Source organism: Hemitrygon akajei, chromosome 30, assembly GCF_048418815.1.
Source record: "Hemitrygon akajei chromosome 30, sHemAka1.3, whole genome shotgun sequence".
Taxonomy (NCBI): Eukaryota; Metazoa; Chordata; class Chondrichthyes; order Myliobatiformes; family Dasyatidae; genus Hemitrygon; species Hemitrygon akajei.
In genome coordinates, this window is record NC_133153.1 from 17,557,064 (window position 1) to 17,582,528 (window position 25,465).

Below are 25,465 nucleotides of genomic sequence, written 5' to 3' on the forward strand. Positions count from 1 at the left end.
ATCGAGTGTATCTTTGTAGTCTTCTGCTGCTATAGCCCATTCACTTTAAGGTTTGACGTGTTGTGCCTTTGGAGATGCTCTTCTGCACACCACTCTTGTAACATTTTTGTTATTGTCACCTTCCTGTCAGTTTGAACCAGTCTGGCCATTCTCCTCTGACCACTCTCATTAGCAAGGCATTTTTTGCCCACAAAACTGTTCACTGGATGATTTTTTTTGGTTTTTCATGCCATTCTCTGTAAACTCTGGAGCATATTGTGCATGAAAATCCCAGGAGATTAGCATTTTCTGAACCTCCCTGTCTGCATTCAACAATCATTCCACAATCAAAGTCACTTAGATCACATTTCTTCATGCATTCTGATGTTTGGTCTGAACAGCAACTGAACCTCTTATGCATATCTGCATGCTTTTAAGCATTGAGTTGTTGCCCCTATATCTAGTTAGATATTTGCATTAGTGAGCAGGTGTACCTAATAAAGTAGCCACTTTATAAATAAATCCCAATTGTTCAGTTTCTGGCACACTGGGTGCAACTATAGACTAGAAAATACTACTCTACCGCAATGCCGAACTGCAGAATTAACGGAGCTTTATGGGACAGTGATCCATATCATGTTTGTTGTTTTCTAAATTTCTAGTAATTTAATAGTCCTACAGCACTCTGAAAGTTTGCAATTGAATAGGAATTGAAGGTTTTATTAAAGATATTTTTATTAGTAAGATATTGAACGATGTGGAGAAAAAATATATATTCAGATATCGATGAGCCAAGATCCAATTGAATGCCAAAACTGGCTCTCAGGGCTATTTGCTTGTGTTTCTTGTCCTCCATTGCTTTCAGCATCACAAATACACAGTGGTTTACTGCTGTTCGGTTGCTTCTGCCCGCTGCCTGCTCTGTTTTCCTGAAGAGTCGCTGGGGATTAGTACAGAGCTCACCTTGATTTCTGTCAACAGTCTGGAGCTGTCACTTGACCTGGCCTGCTACTTGTTTTCCACAGCTCAGTGCCAGCTCTTGGCTCGGCTTTATCCTCATTGGACATTGTATCTCAGTGAGCTGCAGTTGGCTGAGTTAGTCAGATACACAACATCTGCAGGCTTTTGATTTAACATGGAGTTGCTGATTTTGTTGAGCAATATGTTCCGCCTGCTGCATGATGTAGGGATTTGAAATTCAGAAGTTCAGCTGTCAGCATTCAGTGATCTGATCCAGACTCTCTGCAGTCCAGTTGTCAGATCTCTGCAATTGTCCTAGGGGTTAGTACAGTCCCAAACTGAACACATTCATGAGATCTAATGGAGCAGAACTGAGTTATGCTTGTAAATCAAAATTCAACCTTTGATACAAAACTTTACATTTTATTTTTTTAAAAAAGCACATTTCTATAGTGGTGATAAAACAACAAATGGTGTTTGCAGCCAAATAATTAAAGTAAGTCAGTCAGTACTCTGCAAAATGGCAATGGATGTGGGCGAGAGATGATAGTACATTACTCCACAGAAGATTCTCTTGAAAGCACCGTTGTATGCAGCAGGTGTCAGAGTACTTGAATGAGGATTGGTAATGCCTCAGTTTACAGCAAAAATTATAGTAGAAAAGTTAGACTAAAAGTCATAATAAGAGAAAATTCATACAGAACAAAAACATTTCCTTCGGCCTTCCATGGTCATGCTAGTTACCATACCCTTACATACGAATCCCATTTTCCATCAATTGGCCTGTACCCTTTGATAACTTGGTGTTTCAAGTTTTTGCCTAGATACGTTTTAAATGTTGCTTGAGTACCTGCTCCACCACACATCCAGGCAACACAGTCCAAATTCCAGCCACCCTCTGTGTGGGAAAAGTTCTTCCTCTTATCCCCATTAATCTTTTACCTCTTACACAAATTCTGTGCCCTCAAGAAACTTCCGCCCCCTCAATTCAATACATCTTTATTAATCTCTGCCTACTTTAGATATTACATTGCTCAACTACACTTTGGGTGAAGAAAATATTCTTCTTATCCCACTCTAACTCTCCCCTCTTGTTTTTATGCATTTTGGTTATAAAGAAAAATGTTTTTTCAATCTGTGCTCCTCATGATTTTATCAAGTACTCTGTCATGACTCCTTAACTTGCTCTGCTCCAAGTGAAACATCCCCAGTTGATCCATTCCCATGGTAGGTTAATTGGTTATTGTAAATTGTCCCACGATTAGACCGTGGTTAAATCAGGGATCGCTGGGTGGTGTGGCCTGAACGCCCGGAAGGGTCTATTCTATGTCCCAATAAATAAATAGATAGATAGATGAACAAACAAACAAACTGGAAAGTTTCTCCCCAGGCAACATCCTGGCTAAGCTCTGCACCCACTCCTGTCATCTCCTTTCTACAGAGTGGTAACCAGATGCAGAATTCCTGGTCAGGTGAGTGGACAGGGAGTGTAGATCCATGATTTTTCATCACTAATAGATAAAGATACCTGCAGCTTCAAAGAATTAATTATTTTTGAAAATATAAGCTTTCTCCAGCTAAGACTAGGTTTACTGAGAAAGAAGGTATTCATATTAGGATTCTCCTCTGCTGCCTATTGATTTCAAAGCTGATATGTAGGAATAAATTACCTCCAAGCTCTCTTCCTTCGTGCAGAAAATCAAATATGGGACAAGAAACTAACTTTTACAAAATTCCACCAATATCTTATTCTAGTACCATATTTCAAAGTGAAGCACTCCTTTTATCAAAAGTTGAGTGTATTGATCTAGACTAGTGATTCCCAAACTTATTTGGGTTACCATCCCCTTGGCTCTCAGACCACATCCCCAGTGCCCCTCTCTTTTTCTGGCTATTACATAAAAACTATAACGAATTTTTGATTTATGATGAATAGTGGAAGTAAATAGGAGCTGCAAATTCAAAGCAGTGACAAATAATTGCACAAATATTGAAATCTATTTAGTTACAAATCACATTATTTCTTTAATTACAATGAAAACAATTTTCATCAAAAATTTTCGAGCACGCATTAGTAGTACAACTGTTCACTTCTTCATTGCTATTTCACCTTTCACTGAGATGGACGGGCTTGGTGCAGTAGTACCAACATCAGGCTGAATATCTCTCAGAAGGAGTTTCAGATTCTCATGTTCAGTAATTTGCTGCCTGTTTTGTTGCTTTGAAAGAAGTTGGGCAACTGCACTGAAACTGCGCTCCACTAAATATAATGCTGGAAAGGCAATAAAGAACATCTTGGCCTTTTACCACAGTGCAAGATAGCGTTCAGAGATTTCTTTCTGCAACCAAAAGTCTTTTATGATTTTTCTTTGAACCTCAGCTTCAGCTCAAAGTCACTTTGTAGCAAGATCAGTTCTTCCTCCATCCTTCCTGTCAATTCCTCATTACAAGTGTTCAGGAATGGATTTCTTACCCAATCTGGAATTTAGATTGAGAGAAGATCCTGAAATTTCTCTGACATGTCTTTATGTGGCTCACCCAGTTAGGCACAGTATACTTGAAGATTATCATCTGGTATTCTTTCTTTCTCTTCCAACTCAGAGAGGCTCAGAAATTGGAAAAGGTTGCAACAGCCAATGTTGTACTTTAAGTAGGGTTAACTGGGAGAGAAATGTAGAGACGACTGATTTGACTTTAATAAGATTCACATTATTTCCTTGCAATTGAAGACTGATTTCATTAAACTTTGCAAATAATTCTGGTAACTAAGCAATCTCATGCCTAATGTTCTTTAATTGATTGCTGAATGAAGCATTCAAGTCTTCAAAGAATTTTATCACAGTTTCAAAAGTGCATAAGAGCATCTTGGGCTTTTCCTTTAGAGTTAGAGTTCCTTAAGAGAGTCACCCGACTTCTGTGTGCAACAACAAGTGTTCAAACTTAGATCATTCTCAATACAAAGTTCTCAACATAGTCAACAATTGAGAGCGTAGGACCTGATTTTATTCACCATTGTGATAACCGTATTTAATGATTTGTGCAGCCAATCACTTAGGTTTTTTTTGTGTCAAGATGCTATCTGTGAATTACAGAGCAAGTGGTAAATATGTTAGGTGCAGTTTTTTTCAAGAAAGTAATAGCCCCATGATAGCTTCCTGTCATTGATGGTGCCCCATCTGTTGCACAAGCAAGAATGTTAGTGAGCGGAATGTACTTCTCTGAAAAATTGCTCAGCAACCTGAAATTTTGACTCCGTCTCCATCTCTTTTTCTAGTTCCCTTGCAAATATTAACTCTTGAGCGATGCTTTCATCTTTTATGAAACGAATAAAACCACAAGGCAAAGGTACACAATGTATCTTCCACATTCTCAGACATTTCATCTATTCATCTTTGAATGGAATTGCTTTAATTATTTGGTCTGGTAACTATGCAAAACCTCCCTTACCGCTGGCAGAGTCAGTATGATAGAGCTTTCCAGATTTAGCATTGAGCAATGAGATATTGTTTGAAGCATGCAGAGTGTCACTGTTTAGTTGTGAAGTGCTGGCAAACATGCTTTGAAGTAGTTTCTGTTTCTGTAAGTTTTCACGAAGTGACTGAAATAAGTCATGTTCTTTGTGCTTTATCAAAGTGTATTCTCTTCAAATGTTCAGGGAGCCTGGAGGGTTTCATTGCCTCATTTGAAAAAATATTTTTTGCATAACAGATACATTGGCCACTGTTGGTTGCTTGGTGCTGATGTAAATCCATATTTCAGATACTCCATACTATACTTCCACACCTATTCTTTAATTTGGTCTACCTGCACCATTTTTTATATGAATTGATAACCATAGTCAATAGTCTATAGTTTAAGCCCAACATCAAACCCTGCGATCAATAAAGGGGAAAGTTATGACATCACATAGCTCAGGCAAAACCTGACACTTTGCCTGATGGTACATAAAGTGGGGCAGCGATATCTCGGTTGGGCGTGGGCTAGATAAATGTGATCCAGACCATTTGAAAGGGAAGATATTGAACTTTGCCCCATTCAATGCCATACCCTAATTCACAGGAATTGCAAATCTGCATGATTAAAGCAAGGGGTTCATACTAGTTAACACTATACTACAGTAGTGAACAACAATAATGCATAGGCCCCGAAATAACACAATTCCTTCAGTCCAGATTTTTTATGCTATGCCAAATATAAAAGTATTAAATGGCTATAACACGCTTTGAACAAAGTTTAAGAGAACTGTGGGTTAGCAAGAGGTGAGGTGATTATGTGATCATTGTAATCAATAATGAGGCAGTCAGGATCAAATGCTTATAATAGGTAATTCATTTCTTAAATTAAGCCTGTAATCCCTCACCTCCCTTCCTAACTACTAAGTGCCTCCCCTCTGCCCCCAGGGGGAGCGATATCACCCACTTTGGGAACCACTGAACAGAAATCAAGAGATTGAGATTAGGATCTATCTGTTGTTGTTGGACTTCCTGCTGAGCAGAATAATCTATATCTTGAATTTCAGATTTGTGCATTGGATTTATCAATTAGCTTTGGAGATTTAGCTACTTAATAAATACATAATAATATTAATTCACCTTGGTGGAAGTGAACATGACTTTAGCAACATATTTTACAGCAACTACCTCTCTTGCACTGAGCAGATCTGATAAATATACACAAACACAATTCATCATCTAGTGATTATATATTGTTGTGAATTAATCAGCTACAAATGGATCGTATTCATTGATTTTGTACATAATCAATCCTATGAGTCTTTGTAACGTGCAATAACTTTTGGAATGTATTGACAACGTGAAACCCACAACACAAATTAGAAGCATGCATCAATTAGCAAATTTAATCTGTAGGATTCACTAAAGCACAATTGTTTTGCTAGGCCGCACGTGTATGAATATTCATTTGAGGCAACCTTGATCATATGTCTCAACATTCATTAGGTGATCAATCAGCCTTGTCATAGACTTTGACAAGTTACAATTAGTCATTTTCAAAAATAGATTAAGAGAAGAAATTTGAATTCTCTCCAGACGGATTAGTTCATTTTGTGTTGACTTCACTGATCAGTTTAATGTTAAAAATTTCTCTAAAGGGAGAAACCAAAATGTTCCTTTCCTCAATAAATGTTTAGAGTTGCTGTGAATAACTTGCGAATGTTTCCCCATGAAGCCCTGAAGATTTTGGGGTGTAGGTGAAACTCAGGATCCTTCGGGTTGATTCCATTATTACGCACGGGTGCCTGTTTAACCCTAGAGAGAGCTTGTGTATGTACTGTGGATTGATGATTAAACTGGTAAAAATTAGTTGTCCAACCTGTCTCCTGGATTTAACCCATGCGTTCCAGGCAGTGACTGGGAGAGGCTGATTGGTGCTTTATGTATGTTAATCAATAATTAAGAGGGACATTAACTGCATTTTTGAGTTTAACTTTGAGTGCATGGATTGCCAGAGTTTTGTGAAATGCGCTAATGAATCTATTGAGGGTGCAGAATAACCTGTCAGTGAGTAATGGTGTAGTACTGTAATCAGCAATAATGCTGTGGCTTCAGAGCGACTTTTTCGCACAACTCTTTGAAGGGTTTGCTAATAAAAGTTGTGCTTTAGAAAACTCTGAAGAAGTTCTGAGAGAATTAGTTATCTGTTCAGTCTGAAACACTTTGGTCCTGCCTAATTGCTTTCAGTAGCCAGCAGGTCTCTACAAAGACTTAGCAGTGAGAGATTCTCTTATGAACATATGAATTAGGGCGCTTGGCCCCACAGACTTGCTCTGTCATGGCTGAGCTGATTGTTATCTTACTTCAGCATTCCTACCTTCCCTAGAATCGTTTGCCTTCTTTTCTTCTCCAGAATCTCCCTACCTCCACAATAAGATAATTCCGTTTACTGCTTCCACCACCCTTTTAGAATTAGTATTCCAAATATTCACAAAATTCTGGGGGAAGATTTTTGCTTCATTTCTGCCTTAAATTGTCAACTTCCTTATAGTTAATCCGAGACCCCGTGTTCCAGATTCTCTCACAGCACTGCAGGATCTAAAATGGGAGCAGGAAGGATAACAGCAGGATCAAAGAGAACAAGTTCAGCTTACTTCTAACCCGCCTTCACTTAAACAAAAAGTATTCCATGATGTAACTGGATTTCACTGGAGGATATAACTTGCACTTGGAGCATAAGACAGAACCTCAGTTTGCTGGACCTTGTATCTCAGGAGGCTAAGGTTGTGTTGTAGGCTTTACATTGTCGATATGTTCTAGCAATTAACAGTGGTGCTAAATCTCCTGCAGCAAGACTTGCTGTTGGCTGGACTGAATAGACTTGCAGTGCCCGTGACTGTGGAAGTCACCACAGTCCTTGGCTTCTACTCTTAGCGATTCTTCAAGGGATCTGCTGGAGATTTTGCAGTAATTTAAAGTCAACGGTTAACCGTATAATAAGTGTTGGAGTACAAAAAGTCAACAGATGGCCCAAGTAGCCTATCTCTTCTGTAGTATTATTCATAATGTTATATAAGATGCTTCCTTTGACTCATTGGCAACTTGCATGTGAGTTTTCAAAACTTGTTTCACCAAGTCAATGTCACTAATCATTTTGCAGTGCATTGTAGACTAAAAGGCAGGGAATGAATTTCAGAAGGAAAGGGAAGTTTCCTCAATATTTGGAATAAATTGCAGAGTGTCTGAATGCAGTCCCCTAGTCTGCAGCCAGATTGTAAATAAACTATAATTCTATTGATGAATCCACTGAATATTTGCTCCCACACCATAATCATTAACACATTTTGTTGAGAGTGTGGGTCCTTTAAGGATAAAGTTCTGAAATGTGGATGAATGCTTTCACTTGTACAGCTGTATGGAGGAGAACAGCGAGCCAATCAGATCATATTATTTCAATAAACTATCTACTAATAGGCTTGTGCACACATCAGAGCTCATCAGAAAATGATAGAGTGGTATATTGTCACAAGAATTTAATCTGATCTGACAACAATCTTCAGTTTGCACATCATTATTGTGTTTTACCTTCTGCCTATGCTAATCCTGGAATACATTATTGAGTAGTAATTAATTATTGCTTACTTTATTGACAAATAGAGAGAGGTCTACATTCTCATAACGATAATGTATTTAGTATATTCTCTTTAGCTTCATCCCAGGTGCATTGCCATGTACCTCGCAAGTGTGATAATGAGGACGTGAGCATGTTAGCTGATGTATTTCCCTAGGGTCGCAAGGATTTCAAACAGAAGAAATTAGTATTATGATTCTTTCATTGTAAAATGCATATATTAATGTGAAATGATTAAAGTTTGATTACACCATGCCACTCTGGGTTTTTAATTAATAAAATTCTAGTTTTATGTGAAATAGGTGAGCTTTTTCAGGCCATTTTCATTCTGTTCATTACACAAAAGAGGATTAATTCTGCATTGACACACAAGCCACATTCAGGATTACGGTTCCATTTACCCTGTGATAAAATCAGCTCGTTTGGAAAGTGTTTGTTTTCAAGCGGTTGTTGTAAAGTGAAAAACTGAACGCAAGAGTATCAACGGTCAACGTTCAGACAATGCGGACAGATTCAAGCTGGAAGACAAGCCCTAATAATCAATACCAAAAGGGATCTTGCAGCAATCCCCTCTGACAGTGATCCAAATTGCTCTCCCATTGTGACACCATATTCATCATTCAGTATTGCAGGACATAAGTCTTTGTTGATAGACAACACAATGTATTTAACATGATGAGATACAGGAAGAAGTAAGGGTGCTTTTGGACTAGTGTGACAGTTCAGGGAGGCACTGAGGGAGTGTGGTAATGTTGAGGGAGTCTGACATTCTGTGAAATGCTAAAGCAAAGCCCATCTGTCCCTTCAGTTGGGTATAAAATAGTCTTATGGCTCTGTATTAAAGCAGAGCAGGGGTATTTTCTGTTCCACCGTTTCCATATTCCAGTACTGAATTTTTGTCTCACTCCAACAGGTAATCTGACCATGGTACAATTTCTGTTGTGGTAACTGACTGTGTATAGTTTATCTACCCACAAAGCAGAAAGCTCTTCATTTGAGATCTTCAAAGGTTCTGAAATAGCATAAGCATTATAATTCCTGCTGTCTTTCATTCCTGTAAGTTTTTAACTGGTAATGCCAATGTTTTCTTTATCCAATTACAACAACTTTGGGAATATATCTTCTAGCAGCTTGCTTAGTGTTACACTGGTGTGAGAGCCCACAGGATTTCCAGTCCATGTTGGGTGCATCTCTTGGTGACTTCAAATGGCATTTGGTTCATATGTCGATTTTCACCTCTGTTGCCTTCATAGAAGGTAAAGGCCTCAAAGTAGGGCCTGTTTATCACTAATAAGAATTTAGAGCTATAAGAAGGGTCCATTGGTGGACAGTGGGAGTGTTCTCATTTTCTGGGAGGTCAGCTCACTTTGGTATGTCAGAGCTGCTCAGTACTTTTGCCAGGGAAACGCTGACCAATTTTACAGGACTTTAGTACAGGAAACCTCAACAACATGGAATGCTGTTCCTGTGGAAACAATGAAAAGTTTGGTTCACTGTATGGCCCTCCCCACTTGCCAGGACAATTGCTGAAGTGACCTGCTATCAGTAGTCTTTGGTTGGTTAAGATTTATTATCTAATGGTAGTTAAGTTAATACCTCATATGTTGTCACCTCACCCATTAGCAGTCTGTAATATAGCAACATCACATCCTGGTATGGAAACACCAATGCCCTTGAAGGGAAAATTCTGCAAACAGTAGCGGATATGGCCCAGTCCATCACAGGTAAAGCCCTCCCCAGCTTAGAGCATGTCTACACGAAGTGTTGTCTCAGGAAAGTAGCATCCATCATCAGGGACTCCCACCACCCAGGACATGCTCTGTTTTCGCTGCTGCCATCTGGAAGAAGGTACAGGAGTCTCAGGACCCACACCACCAGGTTCAGGAACTATTATTACTCCTCAACCATCAGGCTCTCGAACCAAAGGGGATAACTTCACTCTACTTGTCCCATCATTGAAATGTTCCCACAATCTATAGATTCAGTTTCAAGGACTCTTCACCTCGTGTTTTCAATATTTATTGCTTATTTATTTATTATTATTATTTCTTTCATTTTGCACTTGCACAGTTTGTGTCTTTTGCATATTGGTTGAATGCCCAAGTTGGTGCGGTCTTTCATTGATTCTATTATGATTATTATTCTATTACAGATTTATTGACTTGCCCTGAAGAAAATGAATAGCAGGATTGTATATTGTGACATATATGTACTTTAATAATAAATTTACTTTATCATTAATTGCATGAAGCATGGACAATGTTGATCTTGCACCATCTTTGCTCTATTGGGATGGCAAGAAAGATAAAGCACTATGGGATACAGTTCTGTTCTCCTAGCCCTGAGCAGAGTTTTGAAGGCAGTCAGCCTCCACCTTGCCTGACTTGATTGTAGCAGGCTAAATATGAAGTTCCCTGCCCCATATCTAAGTGACCATTTCCCTCTTTGTCACCATCTCAATCCATGGAATACATTCCCATTCACCCTTCTTCTGGCTGAATCTGTGTTAGAATCAGATTTAACATTTGCATGTTGCTTGATCTCTTTCTGCAGGTTAAAATTCCCCTCGATGTTTCCTATTAGACTTTTTTCTCTAAGTTAAGATCGTCTCTTAATTCATTCCACTCCTCATTCCTGGATGCCTCCACTCTCCCTGCCCCACAAGTGTTAATATATTTATTATTTATATCATTTATTGCATTTAACTCAAAGCCATTTATCTTGGATAATTTAAAATATATTTGAAGAGCATGATAAAGGCTTTGCGTTATCAGATCTAGAATATATTTTGATGTTGCAAACAAAAAAAATTTGCAAGTATTGTACAGGAGAAACTGTTTTAAGAACAAGATTATATTTAACAATGTTATTATCTCACGTCTTAATAAATAATAACAGCGGGAAAAGGAGGGCAGCAGCAACAATAGTTACGGAGCTAATTAGCATCAGAGGCAAGTACAAGCAATGTAATTTTAGTAGGGAATTTTGTGAGGCTGACGGTTAAGGTCTAAATTACATCTTGATTGGCTGCTCCTTGGAGTGTCTCTTAAATGGAAAGGCATTCAAGTCCTTGTCATAATAATGCTTGCAAATCAATGATTATGTAAAGTGACTTCATTTGGAAAAACAGTAGAGTAGATGTGGTGTTTCTAGATTTTTTGCATTCCTCTTTGACCCTCTGAGCTTTATCTTTTCTGCATTATATTTATTTATGTTAGAAATGTTGGCTTTATTTTATTTTATCCACTTTGCAAAATTACAGCTGTTGTTTGTTGAAGTCAAAGGGAAGATGAGTCTCTTTTACAGAGTAAACAAATACAGTATCTTGAAATTCAAGAACATTGGTGTGACTTGCAATTTTAATGGTGCTGTTATTTTGTCTTTTGAAACACCCAGCACATTCAACTGGTCGGTCCCGTTCCTGGCCAAGTTGGGCTGCATCGTGCTTGTGGTTTGCACAGTCGTGTTGTATTTTGTCCCACTGAGGTACCTCTTGCTGACCTGGGGTAAGGATATTTCTCTCATCAATTAAGTTCCTGTGCTCAGATACAGTGAAGAACTTTGTGTTGCATGTCATCCACACTGATAATTTAATTTCATCAGTGCATCGAGGTAGTACAAGGGTCAAGCAAGATAATATTATAGTTAAAGAGATATTTCAGAGCAGCCAAACAACAAGGTACAAAGCATGTTGAGGTAGACTGTCAGGTCAAGAGTCTATTTTGTCATACTGGGGAATCATTTAATAGTCTTATGACAATGAAATAGAAGCTGTCTTTGATCCTGGTGGTACGTGCTGTCTGACTTATAGTTACAAAACAGTAGATAAGATAATACATGGCCAACAGGTATGCTGAATACTGAAGAAGGGAAACAGAGTTCAGGTTAAAACTTATTGTTATAGACATTCAGACCCAGGGTATAAACGCTGTGAAGAATAGCATTTTGCAATAGTAATACGGCAAACAAAACAAGCAGAAGTTAATATAAACTTAAGTTAACAAAAACAAGTGATTAAGAATGAACATTAAACTTCTGTATTGTGAGTTTGCATTTGCACTGCAGTTATAACCTGCACTGAATCTGGACAGCATCACACTTGGTAGCATCAAAATCCAAAATTACCTTAATTCTATAAAAAAATAACACTAACTATAGACACTGGAAATGCTGTAAGATTTAAAAATAGATAGTCGTGCAACATCCGTGGAAAGAAAAACCTGATGTCTGACCCTCCTGACAAACGCAGGTGCTGTCTGAAACATTTACAATTTTTTTTCTGTTAAACTCATTCAGGCAGGAGTGGGAATTGGTTGTTCAACCCGTTGAGCTGAATAATCCAGCGGATCATGGGTGATCTGCATTTTAACTCCCACTCGCCTGACTTGGATTCCTCCCCCTGAATACACTTGTGAATCTTAATTTTTGAATGTTCAGTTGACCTGTGTGGTGGCAGAGGAGCTGCTGGCCGCGTAAAGCGGTGGTTTCTCTCAGCAGTCAAAGACCCTTGTAATCAACAAACATTCTTACTGACTCAGTCACCAAGGTTCTGCTTATATCTGCCATACATTGTCATATTTTTTGAAGTATTGTGCCATTGTTGAAATAATAGAATGCCTGTGCTCCCCAGTTTCTGGTGGTGACCAAACCGAAGGCATGGACTCATACCTTGAGTGGAGATCCTGGGGAAAGACATCTCAGACTATTCATCTACAAAGTACCATTAGCTGTCTTAACCAGACACGTGTATAGCAAACCTCTATATTCTAGCTTAGCTAGGTAAGGGAAGTAGAAGTGTAATTGGCATTCTAATTAAGACTGGGGCTGCAGAGTGTTATTACTTTAAGCACAAATTAGCAGATCCAAGAGTCCAACCCAATAACCCGGCACAAACATACTTTTTTCACAAGTATTTTATAGTTCACAGCCTAGACATTATTTCACTTAGATCTGTGTTACTTTCAGTCAGGAATCGTGGAGTTTCTTCTTATTAAGATAAATTGATGTTATATCTCCTTGATTTTTCATGTCTAATTTTAGTATGTGCTTCAACTTTTTAACTGATCACCTTGTGCAGAGCTTTTTGTTCCAAACCCCTTTTTTATTTTCTGGGTTAAGTTTGCAGAAATCGCTGAATTTCCACAGTGACATCCACTGACAGATCAGGAGTCATTCCAAGTAATGAGGAGGCACAGTAGAGTAACAGTTAGCAGAAACACTTTACAGAGCCAGTAATCACTGATTAGGGTTTGATTCCTTCTGCTGGCTGTAAGGAGTTTGCACGTTCTCCCTGTGACTGTGTGGGTTTCCTCCTGGTGCTCCAGTTTTCTTCCACACTCCAAAGTGATACATTTAGGGTTAGGGTTTGTGTATTATGGGCATGCTATGTTGGAGACAGAACTGTGGCAGCACTTGCAAGCTGCCCCAGCACAATCTTCAGACTGTATTGGCTGTAGATGCAAAAAAAAAACTTTTACCGTATGTTTCGATGTGCTTGTGACAAATAAGGCTAATCTCAGATTATCTCACTTAAAGATATACAGTCACTTCCATATCCCTTGTAGCATGAGCAGACAATTTTCCTGACTAATACCAGGAGAAATCTCACATCACTCAAGAACTTTGGGAAATTTGGCAGATGATCTACATTCTGACTAATGGGTTCTAGCAAGTCTAGGTAGCTCATCTTTTCTGTGAAATTCAAGTCTACGCATTCTTTGAAGGTGGTTCAAGTTAATAGTTAAAATTGTGAATTACTTAAGAGCTAGAATCAGGCAACTGGTGCAATAGTTTATTGTTCCATCCCATGTGCTTCCACTCCATTCTACTCCCCTGCATTATAACCCCTCAGCATATGCTTTCATTCCCTTCTCTTGTTTTTGTCGACATTCCCCTTAAACATAGTTTACTTCAACTAATTCCTGTGGTAGTAAACTTCCACACTCTACTTCAGAATCAAAATCAGGTTTATTATCACTGACGTATATCATGAAAATCACCGTTGGTTTTATTAGTAACTGGTTAATTGTGGTCTCACCTGCATGAAGGTACCTTCTCCATGTCCACTCTAACAAGTTTCTTCATTGCCTTAAAGCCAGTACCAGGTCATTCCCATATCGAGAGTCACACACACAAAATTCTGGAGGACCTCAGTAGGTCAGTCTGCATCTATGGAAAGGAATAAAGAGTCAATGTTTTGGACCGAGACCCTTTGTCAGGATACTCCCATATACTTTAATCGGGAACAAAGCTCCAGCCTCTTCAATCTTCGTAGTTTCAAAGTACATTTTATATCAGAAAACATATACAGTATACAAGCTGAAATTCGTCCTCTTCACAGACATCCACAAAGCAAAGAAACCCCATAGAACGATAGAAACATAGAAGCTCCAAAGCCCCTACGACCCCTCCCTTTAAACAAACTGCAACGGAAGCATTAATCCCACCCATGCCAGCAACACTACTGACTCCTCCCTCTCCCCATCATGCTAGCGGTATTAGAAGCACCAAAGAGTCCATTGATCCAGAGTCCATTAAACTACAGTTCACAAACCAGCACTACACTATCTCAGACAGATTCTCTCTATTTTTCCTAATAAATATAGTCCCTCATTCAATTGTGATATAATTCTGATAAATATTTATTTTCATTGCGAGAAAACCTTCACACAGAACAGACATTAGGAATGCTCTCACTGTGTTTTATCTAAGTTTTAACATAACTATGTAAATGTAACATGCAAAACTTAAAGATGCCCTACATACTTGTAACATCTGTGTAATGCTTGACTTATCTCATGTGACTGGCTGCCGCAGTCTTTATGAAAAATCAACTGGGTGCTAGTAGGCCATCAGAAGCTCTAGGTATCGGAAAGTATCACACATTCTAGAAGCGAATTTGTTTATAAAAAATAACAATATATACAAAATATTTTACATGAGTAAGACCAATTCAAAATTCCAACGTTCTGTCTTAGGTTCCCAATCTCAGATATCAAATGAAAACCAAATTCCATTTTAGTTAGAACCAGTGAGATTCATTAGAATAACCTTTATTACTCCAATTTCTCTAACTAATTAGATCTAGCAATGTTCCCTATTTAAAGTCTTACAGACTAACATTTGCCTTGGTATTTATCCCTAGTTAGTTAGGAAACTAATTGAATTCCAATTCTTAAGTATTATGGTTATCCTCGGTTTCAGTTCCAGTCAGTCAGTACGTCTACAAATTCAAATTCAACACCAAATATATACAGCTTAACTCCTTTCGGGACAAATTCTCCAACATCACAACCTCACAACTTTTAAACAAAGTGAATTTCATTCAGTAATCATTTCTTGCAGAAAATCAAATTCAGATCCTTTGAATGAAAAATAAACTTATACATCCAACCGATTTAAATCCTCCACATCGTTTAACATTTTGTTGCTCAGCTGCTTTTTCGATCTTTTGTGGTTCACCATCTTGTTTCTTGGTCCATTGGATGAAATAGTGGGTCATCCCATGGAAGATCGATTCACAAAATTTACACAAAAAAAAAACCTGACCAAATCCCTTGGTATGATTTAACAGAACAAATTCCTGGTTACGTGGTAGAGATCTTGGACACTTGTCTCTGCCGCTGTTCTCTCGCTATAGCTGCTGTAGCTTCAATAAATCTTCTCTCTTCCCGGGGTTACACTCTGAGGGTTTCAAGTAGGTAGAGTAGAGATTCTCGCTACTAATTCCACTTCTAACAGCTTTTATTTTTAGTTTTAATAGTTTGCTGCTTTTCTGTTGCTTGTCTGCACCCACATCAGACACACCTTGCTCTTGCATAGCTTATTTTCCCCTAAGTTCACTTTTTTAAAAATTTGGTAAAGCTCATTTTCGTTCCTCCACAGGTGGAGCTTTCTAACATTACATAGAACCGTAGAACATTACAGCACAGAAACAGGCCTTTTGGCCCTTCTTGGCTGCACCGAACCATTTATCTGCCTAGTTCCACTGACCTGCACCTGGACCGTATCCCTCCATACCCCTCTCATCCATGTACCTGTCCAAGTTTTTCTTAAATGTTAAAAGTGAGCCCGCATTGTCCTACTTCTCTGTATGAAGAAGCCCCCACTAATGTTCCCTTTAAACTTTTCCCCCTTCACCCTTAACCCTTGTCTGCTGGTTTTTTTCTCCACTAGCCTCAGTGGAAAAAGCCTACTTGCATTCACTGTATCTATACCCATCATAATTTTATATACCTCTATCATGTCTCTCCTCATTCTTCTATGCTCTAGGGAATAAAGTCCTAACCGATTCAACCTTTCTCGGTAACTCAGTTTCTCACATCCCGGCAACATCCTTGTAAAACTTCTCTGCACTCTTTCAACCTTATTAATATTAACATCTTTCGGTTTAATTAAACTGGGTTACATACTGTTCCAGACTGACTATCTAACTGTATGAATAGCCAAACTATACCTATTGAAAATGGAATCTCACAAATATAAATGTTTCAGCCATAAGGTAGAGCATTAGTGTATGTTAATATTATCTAACATGCTCCAGCCTTTGTAAACCACAGACTATGCCAAACTGCTTTAAACTAATAGTTGCTCATTGCTCAGCTAAATACACAACAAGTAAAACTAAAATTGCTAGAGATACTTGGTACGGCAGGCAGTATTTGTTGAGGAAACAAACCTGTCATCAGAACTAAAACAGGCGAAAAAAAGTTTGAATGACCGGTCTTAACTTCATTTTTCTTTCCATAGACGCTATCGGACCTGCTGAGTGTTCCCCGTATTTTCTGTTTCTATTATTAATCTTGTTGGCATATTGCCCGTGATGCTGGTTGAACTTTGTGGTATTGATATTCCACAGACAAATAGCTTAAATCAATCAGTCAGGAGTGAGTGCTGTCTGTTAATATGGTGACACATTCCTCATTATTTCAATCCAGGAATATTCCTTTCTCGAATCTAGCATTCCATTGTGATGTGGTCAATGGGGAAAGCCTTTGTTTGGACTGCCAACACAGAGTGTAATGGAATTTCATCTCACACATTTTAGGAATGCGATGCAGCACAAAATGCTGCACATGTATAGGGAAAGCAGATCAACTGCAGTCATTTTATTCTCACACAGATGGGCTGGGTTACTGTCGTAGTGAGGCGTTTCATAGCTTACAGAAAAACAAAGGAGTACTGTTACAGGGCCTGTACTTTGGAATGCACCTCGTTTAAAACCTTTCGAACAGATGGGCTTTTAAACCTTCCGTAGATTAATAAAGTACTGGAATGAGGCGAGCAAATTGTTAAAATAGAAACCCTGGATTTATTGGCACAAATTTATATACAGTTGAAACTGGAAACTCTTCCAAAGTCCTTAATATGTTCCAACCAAGCTTGAAATAAACTCTTGGCCCATTAACAATCGCGGCTATTGAGGTGTGCGGAAAACAAACAACTTGCTTCCACTCAGCCTCACATCACAAGGTGGGCACACTTATAACATTCTAAAAGGCAATTATGTACATTGCATTGAGACCTGCGGTTTGATACATTCATATTGCTATGTATCTGGGCATTATGCCTCCCTCAGTTTCCCTCCCTTCCTCACTTTTGGCTTGATGGGACCAAGTTGGGGTTGAGGAGGATTTGGGTGGGTTTAGTTACCGATGTGCGGCTCGAGCTACTGATATACCAGCTTGTCAAGACTCGCATGGTGCCTAAACTAATAATATATAAGGCAATCAACAGAAGTTTTACTTTATGAAAGAAAAGCCTCTTGCGCTGTTTACTCATGAAGGCAGCATGACTGAACATGCTGGGGTCAGGAGGAGACTCAAGCCCGCTAGAGTATTGTGACGTGTCTCAGTGCCTGTCATGGAAGCATACTGCTAATAAACTTCCATTTCAAATGTGAAGACCAAACACTAATCTTATCTTATGGGAGAGGTGAGGACTCGCCTGCTGTTACTCTAGTAATGGATTTTGCAATCGAAGAAGATGAGATTTTATATAAAGAGGGTATTTGTTAATGAACCCAGATGACAGAACTGAGAGTGGTAATAAGGTTGAGACATGAAGCCTGGCATGCATGTGTGACTGCCGCTTTGTAATTGTTTTCTCACTAATTTTCACTTGCAAAACTGTTCCTTCTGTCTCAATGAATTTATTTTAAATTAAATTCTGTTGACAGGCATACACAAATTCACTAAGAAGCTAAGAAATCCATACAGCATTGATAATAATGAGCTACTTGACTTCCTCTCCAGAGTTCCATCAGATGTCCAAAAGGTGAGAGACTTTCTATATTCAGTTATACTTGTGGGTACTCTTGGCAAGGGTGATAGTAATGGCCCTACTCAGCATCTTTAACTGATGGACTTTATTGAACAAAGCGCACTTTGGTGAAGGGGGAACAAGTTTCTTACCATAAAAAAAACAGGTAGGTTTTGCAAAAGGCCAAATGCTTCATGGGTTATTTTGTAAATAAAAGTCAAGTTGTCAAACAGCCATAAAGTTTGAATAGATCTTGGATCTATAGAGTAATGCTACCTGCACTCTTGTCAGCTCTGTGGTATATGCATATTTTTTTGAGACTTAAAGTGGCTGTGTTTTTTCAGGACCAGTCAACCCTCTTCGTATTTTAACACTAGTTTCAGAGGATGATATAAGTGATGATCATTTAATAATATTTGACAAAGATGAAACCAGTGAACAGTATCTGATGCCATGTACAAGTCTAATTTTGAAGTATTGAACTTTTGTTTTTTACTCTCCCCTTTAAATGTTCCCAGTTTCTGGTAATGCCCAGTTGGTTTGGGGTAACCAAGTCACGTCTTTGAGAAGAATCTAGCAACCTCTAGAAAGAGGTTTCCCATTGAGTAGTCTGGAAAAGGCACCGATGCAGAAGCAGGGCATGGCTCTGCGTTTGAACCAAACACTGAAGTCAACTGATTTTCTTGATGTGAAAGGCTAACCATTTTTGAGAAGCCCATGCTCTTTAGTCCATTTTCTACTGAGTACTCTGTGGTTACCTGTCTTACCCACGCATACATTGAGGGAAAATATATTTCCATCTTCATTATGGTCTGATGGTGTCATAACTGATTTCCACAGCTCTCTATAAAGAGAATAGGAGAAGTTTCTTATTCTACTTTTCCTATCCAAAAAAATCTCTTCCTATTATTTTTCTTTCTCAGTTTCAAGTTTATTATCCTTATCTTGGTCCTTTTTATCACTCTCTGAATATATTTTGCTAAATTTATTTTCTTCCGTTGTGTTTACCTCTTCTATCTCATCGTCTTCTCAGTTGTAAGTAGTATCTCCATGCGCTTTTACAAGTGCTTACAGGAGGTAACCACTCATATCAGACACGGTCCCAGAACACATCCTACACAATCAAGAAAGCCCACCTGCGCCACTACTTTCTGAGGAGAGCTGGACTATGCATATCTATACTCATGACCTTCTACACTAGAGAACATTCTAACATGCTGCATCACTACACTGTGGTGGACAAGGCTGTAAAATGGGTAGTTAAAGCTGCCCCAAGCACCGCTGGAACCAGCCTACCCACCATCAAGGACAAGTATACAGAACAGGCACAGCAATATTATATAGGAGCCCACCTTAAACATGATGGAGGGGAAGGAGGCCCGTCCTGTGTTGAACATGATGCCAGCTGAAACTTTGCCCGATAATGATACAAGTCCTCCATTCCCTGCGTATTCATTTGCCTATCAAACATATTCTGAAATGCCTCTATCATATCTGCTGGCTCTAGGCATCCATCACTAGTGAAGACCCCCTCCTATTAGACTGTCTGAGGTAACTTTTTTTTAATTCTTTCTTCCTTCTCCTCTAATATTTGTATATCTGTGCACTTGTAAAGCTACTGTGACACTGTAATTTCCTTTGGGATCAATAAAGTTTCTTTCTATCTATCTATCCCCCCCACCCCTGCTCATGGATTGCTTATCCCATTCCCATCAGGGAGGAGGTTATGTAGCATCCTTGCCAAGACCACCAGACTCAAAGCAGTTACTTTCCCCAAGCAATAAGGCTGATCAACACCTCCACCCACTAACTCACTAGATCCCACCCCACCACCACCACCAATTCATCAATTATTGTCTGAGTCACCTTATGAACAGACACGCCTGTGCCCAACTTCACTTCACGTACATACAATCAATGTATGTATATAAGCTATCTTATGTATTTATATTTATTGTTTATTTTTATTATTGTGCTCTTTAAATTATTGTGTTATTTTGGTGCTGCAACAGACCTGGAACAATTAACTGCAGCTGCTAATTGCTGCAACAATTAGCTCATTCCTAATTACACTTGTGTGCTTGAAATTACATTAAGCAATCTTGAAGAGGAATATGGAGACTTTTGAAAATGTACAGAAAGGTTTCCTGGGATTTGTGAGGGTCCCCGCCGATGGATACTGATGTGTGGTTCTGCATTCAATTCCCCATGCTTTCTACCCCTGTGATTAGTGAGATTTACAAGAAGGCACAATCACCAGACAGAAGGGATGTTAGTGTGGGGCTTGCTCCTGCCTAGAGTTTGGACACAACTTTCTGTTTCATCAACAGCAGTTTGAACAATGCACTCCCAAGGAAAAGTTGGAAATAGAGCTTATAGACTTGTATCCACAACAGTTAACTTGGATCTTCATTTATATTTCCCAGATTATTTCCTGATAATACTTTTATAAGGTTAAATGTAACATTTTAAACTTAACCATGAAATTGTCAGTCATGGAATTCATAACCAGAAGAGCTTCTGCAAATGCTGGAAATCTTGAGCAACACGCACAACATGCTGGAAGAACTCAGCAAGTCAGGCAGCAGCTATGAAGGAGAATAAACAGTCTAGATTTTGGGCCAAGAAACACTTCATCCATATTTGTTGTAGAAGTCATTTGGAATATTAGGCAAAGGCAGATTGCCATGTACAATTTAAAGCACATACCAATAACACAAAATGGTCTCCTCCTATACTAACATGAGGCTTACTCATTGGAATGACCCTGACACAAACTCATTAATTATAATCTCATGACCAAGTGATTGAAGAGCCATTATGCAGCTGGAATTAACACTAGTCAGAGTCACACTGTACATCATGGGCCACTGAGTCCATGCAACCTTCGAAATGAATCCCATTTTATTCTCTCCATATTTCCAACTTATCACCCTGCAATTTTGCCACTTACCTGCCCCCTTGGCACTTTACACCAGACAATTCATCGAAACTTCATATCCTTGGGATGCGGGAGAAAACTATCGCACCCAGACGACACTAATGCAGTAACGTGGGGAGTGTGCAAACTCCATATAAACAGCACCCGAAATCACAGCTATACTAGGATCTCTGGAGTCATGAGTAGCTGCTTTACCAGCTGTGCCACTGTTTATTTTTGGTTTGTAAAGTATACTGGGAATAGGAAATGGACAGAGAACTAAGATGTTCTCAGTGACAGTGGTGGTTAACTGGCAGGGTCAGCAGCTCTCCAGTGAATACAAAACCATTTAAGATTCAATGTTCAAGTTTACTTATCTTGCGTACATCAAAACATACAGTGAAATGCGTAGTTTGTGTGAAGAAACAACACACCCAAAGATGGGCTGGGGCAGCCTTCAAGTGTCGCTGCACATTCCAAATCCAACATAGCAACCCCAAGACAGGCAATCTAACAGACTCAGACTCAGAGATGGACATGCAGATATTGGGCCTTCAGCTATTCTAGAGGACTCGCAGTGATTCACAGACAAGGGGCTCTGGCTGATGGGCTTCGTGTTCCGATTCAACAGGCCTCACTCTTCAGCATTGACCATAGGACTCAGCAAACACCAGGCGTCAATGATGGGACCTTGAACACTAGGCCGCAAGCTCCGGCCTCACACATCAACAAATCCAGAGTGTCATTGGACCACGTTCCTCCTGTCCACACAGAACTTTGACTCCGGCACCCACTGACAAGTCAGTAATGCTGGGTGGGTGGGTGACCTGCCTTTCTCCACACCAGTCTGTCAGCCTGACATACTGTGTCCTCCTCAGGTTATGAATGAGTGACTGAAGTACGTACAGCCTGCACATACATGTAAGCATTTGAACATAGAACATGAAACAGTACAGTGCATTACATGTCCTTCAGCCCATGATGTTGTGCCAACCTATAAAAACCTACTCCACAATAAATCTAGCCATTCCCATCCACACAGCCCATAACCTCCCACCCTCATTTTTCTTACATCCATGTGCCTATCTAAAAGTCTGTTAAATACCCCTTTTGTATCAGCATTTACCACCATCCCTGGCAGCATAATCCAGGCAGCCATTGCTCTCTGTGTAAAAATACCTACCTCTGACATCTCCCCTAAGCTTTCCTCCACTCACCTTAAAAGTTTGCTTTCTGATATTGGACATTGTCGCTCTGGGGTAAAGGGACTTGCTGTCCACTAAAATTATGCTCCTTATAATCTTGTACACCTTCTTCACAGAGAAAATCCCTCATTCACTCAACATTCCCTCATAAGACATGTTCTGTAATCCAGGCAACATTCAGGAGGTCGGCAGGTTGAGCTTACCAGTTGCTGAGGGGCTGCTGGCATCTTCAGCTGTGTGGGAATTCAGTTAGTGACCGCCTTTTGAATTTGTGAACTGTTTGTGTGATGGACAGTTCACAGGAACAGAGCCCTGCCATAACCTGGGGACAATCTGTACATTAATAGGACCATAAAGACATGGGAGCAGAATTAGGCAATTGTCCCATTCAGCCTGCTCTGACATTCAATCAAGGCTGATTTATTTTCCCTTTCAACCTAATTCTTAATGCTTATATAATTGAAAAAGGAATACATTTTTCAGTTGACCTGGAATTGGAATCAAATTCCCAGTGAAATGTTGCCGGGAATATTTACAGTTTTGCAAGAATTGCCACAGGCTGCCTGCTGTATAGTTTCTTCATTGGAAGCTCAAAGGTTTGTGGTACGTGACAAATGTTCTTGGCTCACTGCCAATATCCTCTGACCATTACACTGATAGTTAGCAGAATCATGTATTATACCTTGTTGTAAAGCAAGTATGTATATTGAATAGTACTCTTCACAAGTTCCAGACAGTTTGAGACATGTCACACCCAACTGCTCAAGTTCAGGTTACAGGGAATGAGTCTTAACAGACTGCAAAGAAGATGCCTCCAATGTTATTCAAAGTCACTGATAAGATACAGGGTAACAGTGCAACCAACTTGCACACAGCAAGCTCAGAATTAAATCAATGATCAGGTCAGTTGTTTTTAAGGGCAGAATGTGTGATGTACAAAAATCTGGAGTTGAGGAAAGGTGAAATCTAAGTTACCTACATCACTTGAACTCAGAGGCAGAGATTTTTTTGTCACCTGGGTGACTTCACACATATATAATATTTCCTTAGATACCCTTTTTATATAAACTATCTAGAAGCTTCTTAGAGACAGATTTCCCAGGTAACCACTGTGAAGCTAACTTCCCTGAGTACATAAACCTTCTAGCTTATTAATAGATCAGGCATTTGATATGCTATGTGATATTATCCATCTGCTCTGCAAGCAACTTTGAACAAAATAATTTAGCCACTGTTGTCTGTTTGAAACAAGCCAAATTCAATAACCTATTAACGCATATACAACTCTTGAACAGCAATGACCCAGGTCGTGTCATCCAATATCCTGCTTTCTATAGACAATGTGCCTGTTTGCAAAGCTGTCCTTCCAACTTCAAATTGATTATCACTTGCCATTTACAGTAAAAACTGAAGACTGGCCCTTGTTTACAACAAAAAGCTAATAAGCAAAGAATATTAGTTGGAGGTATATCTTATTCAAAAACACCCATTTGATCTTTCTAAGTATTTAGAAAGCTGAGCTTGGTTAAAAATAAAATGGCCTCTCGCCCAGGAAGCGAACATCCTTCAAATGGGAATGTGGGGAGAATAAAGAGAGATTTTAGGCATCCGTTAGTCTCGTGAGAGCATGGATTTGTGCCTTGGAAGGTTTCCAGGGCGCGGGGTTGTATGGGAGACCGGCAGTTGCCCAAGCTGCAAGCCTTCCACTCTCCACGTCACCGATGTTGTCCAAGGGAAGGGCACTAGGACCCAAACAGCTTGGCACCAGTGTCATTGCAGAGCAATGTGTTGTTAAGTGCCTTGCTCAAGGACACAACACGCTGCCTCAGCTGAGGTTTTAACCAGTGACCTTCAGATCACTAGGCCGATGCCTTATCCACTAGGACACATGCCAACTCAAAGCGAGATTATTGATAAGAGATTAGTGATTAGATAAGAGAGATTAGTGTAAATGTATATACAGTTCTGTAGATTTAGTGGGCCAAAATTCTACTTTGATCCTCTATAACTCTAAAGTGAGACTGAAAAAAAGAAAGAATAACCTGAAGATAACAGTTTTTAAATGGAGGCAAACGAGGGCATTGGACAGAAAGTGATGAGTTGGAAAATGGTGAAGTTGGACAATTTCTACATTATATTCTCTGGTGTACCTCTTATGAAGAAGGAGGTCAGGTTGAGCTTCAAACTGAATTTTGAGGGAAGTGAAATGTGTATGCGGTTATAAGAAGCACAGATGGAATGGTGTCATTGGCTAACATCAGAGGATTTCTAGATGAGTGGAGGAATGTTTAGGGGAGATGTCAGAAGTAGACTTTTTACACAGAGTGTGACATGTGCCTGGACCAAATTGCCTGGGGGGTGGTGCTAGAGGGTCATACAATAGGGACATTTAAGAGAAAAATTGAGGGTTTTGGGGTATATAGGGGAGAAGAGTTAGATCATAGAGAAGGTAAAAATATGGGCACAACATCATGGGTTGAATGGCACCTACTATGTAGTCCTGTTCTGTGTTCTATACTCTGATTGAGGGAGGTGATTCTAGAGTGAATGGCTTGCATTGCAGATGGTAATGCAGAGGGAATGAAGAGAAGGGTGGTAAAGTAGCCTTGAAGTTGGAAAATGCTTAAGATTGGCGTCAAAGAGCTGGAGAAACACTCCAGCAGTTGGGAAAGACGGGTCATGTTGCATTTAATGTATGGAGACCAGGAAGTAATGAAATTCAGCAAAGCCACAAGTGCTTAGCAAACAGGTATGCACTTGTTTGATGTGATTCACTGAGTTTGAAAGCATTACTATGCACTGCTTTTAACGTTGTTCAGTATCACAAAATGGTTCACAGCAGTGCATCACAAACTGATGGTGAACCTTTTAGAGCTATGGACAAGGGACCAACAACTTGGTCAAAAAAAAACTGTGTTTTAATGAGTTCTTAAAGGAGAACAGAGAGCTAGAGAAGCTTCATGAGGGTTTTTTTGTACATAGACAAGAATTAATATATTTTCTCCTTTAACAATTAAGGAATTTTTAATGGAGCTAAGTTAAATTCTCAAGCCTTTGT

The 25,465-nt window shown here is 39.3% G+C and overlaps 1 protein-coding gene and 1 long non-coding RNA gene across 6 annotated transcripts in view; one reads left to right on the top strand and one right to left on the bottom strand.

Annotated features, from left to right (window-relative positions):
* The window catches only part of LOC140718840 (multiple C2 and transmembrane domain-containing protein 2-like), a 431,322-nt gene that overhangs the window by 399,606 nt on the left and 6,251 nt on the right, over window positions 1-25,465 (top strand). For all 5 annotated transcript variants that reach the window (XM_073033051.1, XM_073033048.1, XM_073033050.1 and 2 more), the window contains 2 exons: window positions 11,419-11,528; window positions 18,200-18,297. In XM_073033051.1, coding sequence (XP_072889152.1) covers window positions 11,419-11,528; window positions 18,200-18,297 — 208 coding nt within the window. The remainder of the gene's footprint in view (window positions 1-11,418; window positions 11,529-18,199; window positions 18,298-25,465) is intronic.
* On the bottom strand, window positions 13,103-16,881 carry LOC140718764 (uncharacterized). Its single transcript, XR_012096784.1, has 3 exons — window positions 16,700-16,881; window positions 14,060-14,190; window positions 13,103-13,472 (listed from the first exon to the last, which is right to left on the bottom strand). It is a non-coding gene; the product is annotated as an uncharacterized lncRNA (long non-coding RNA).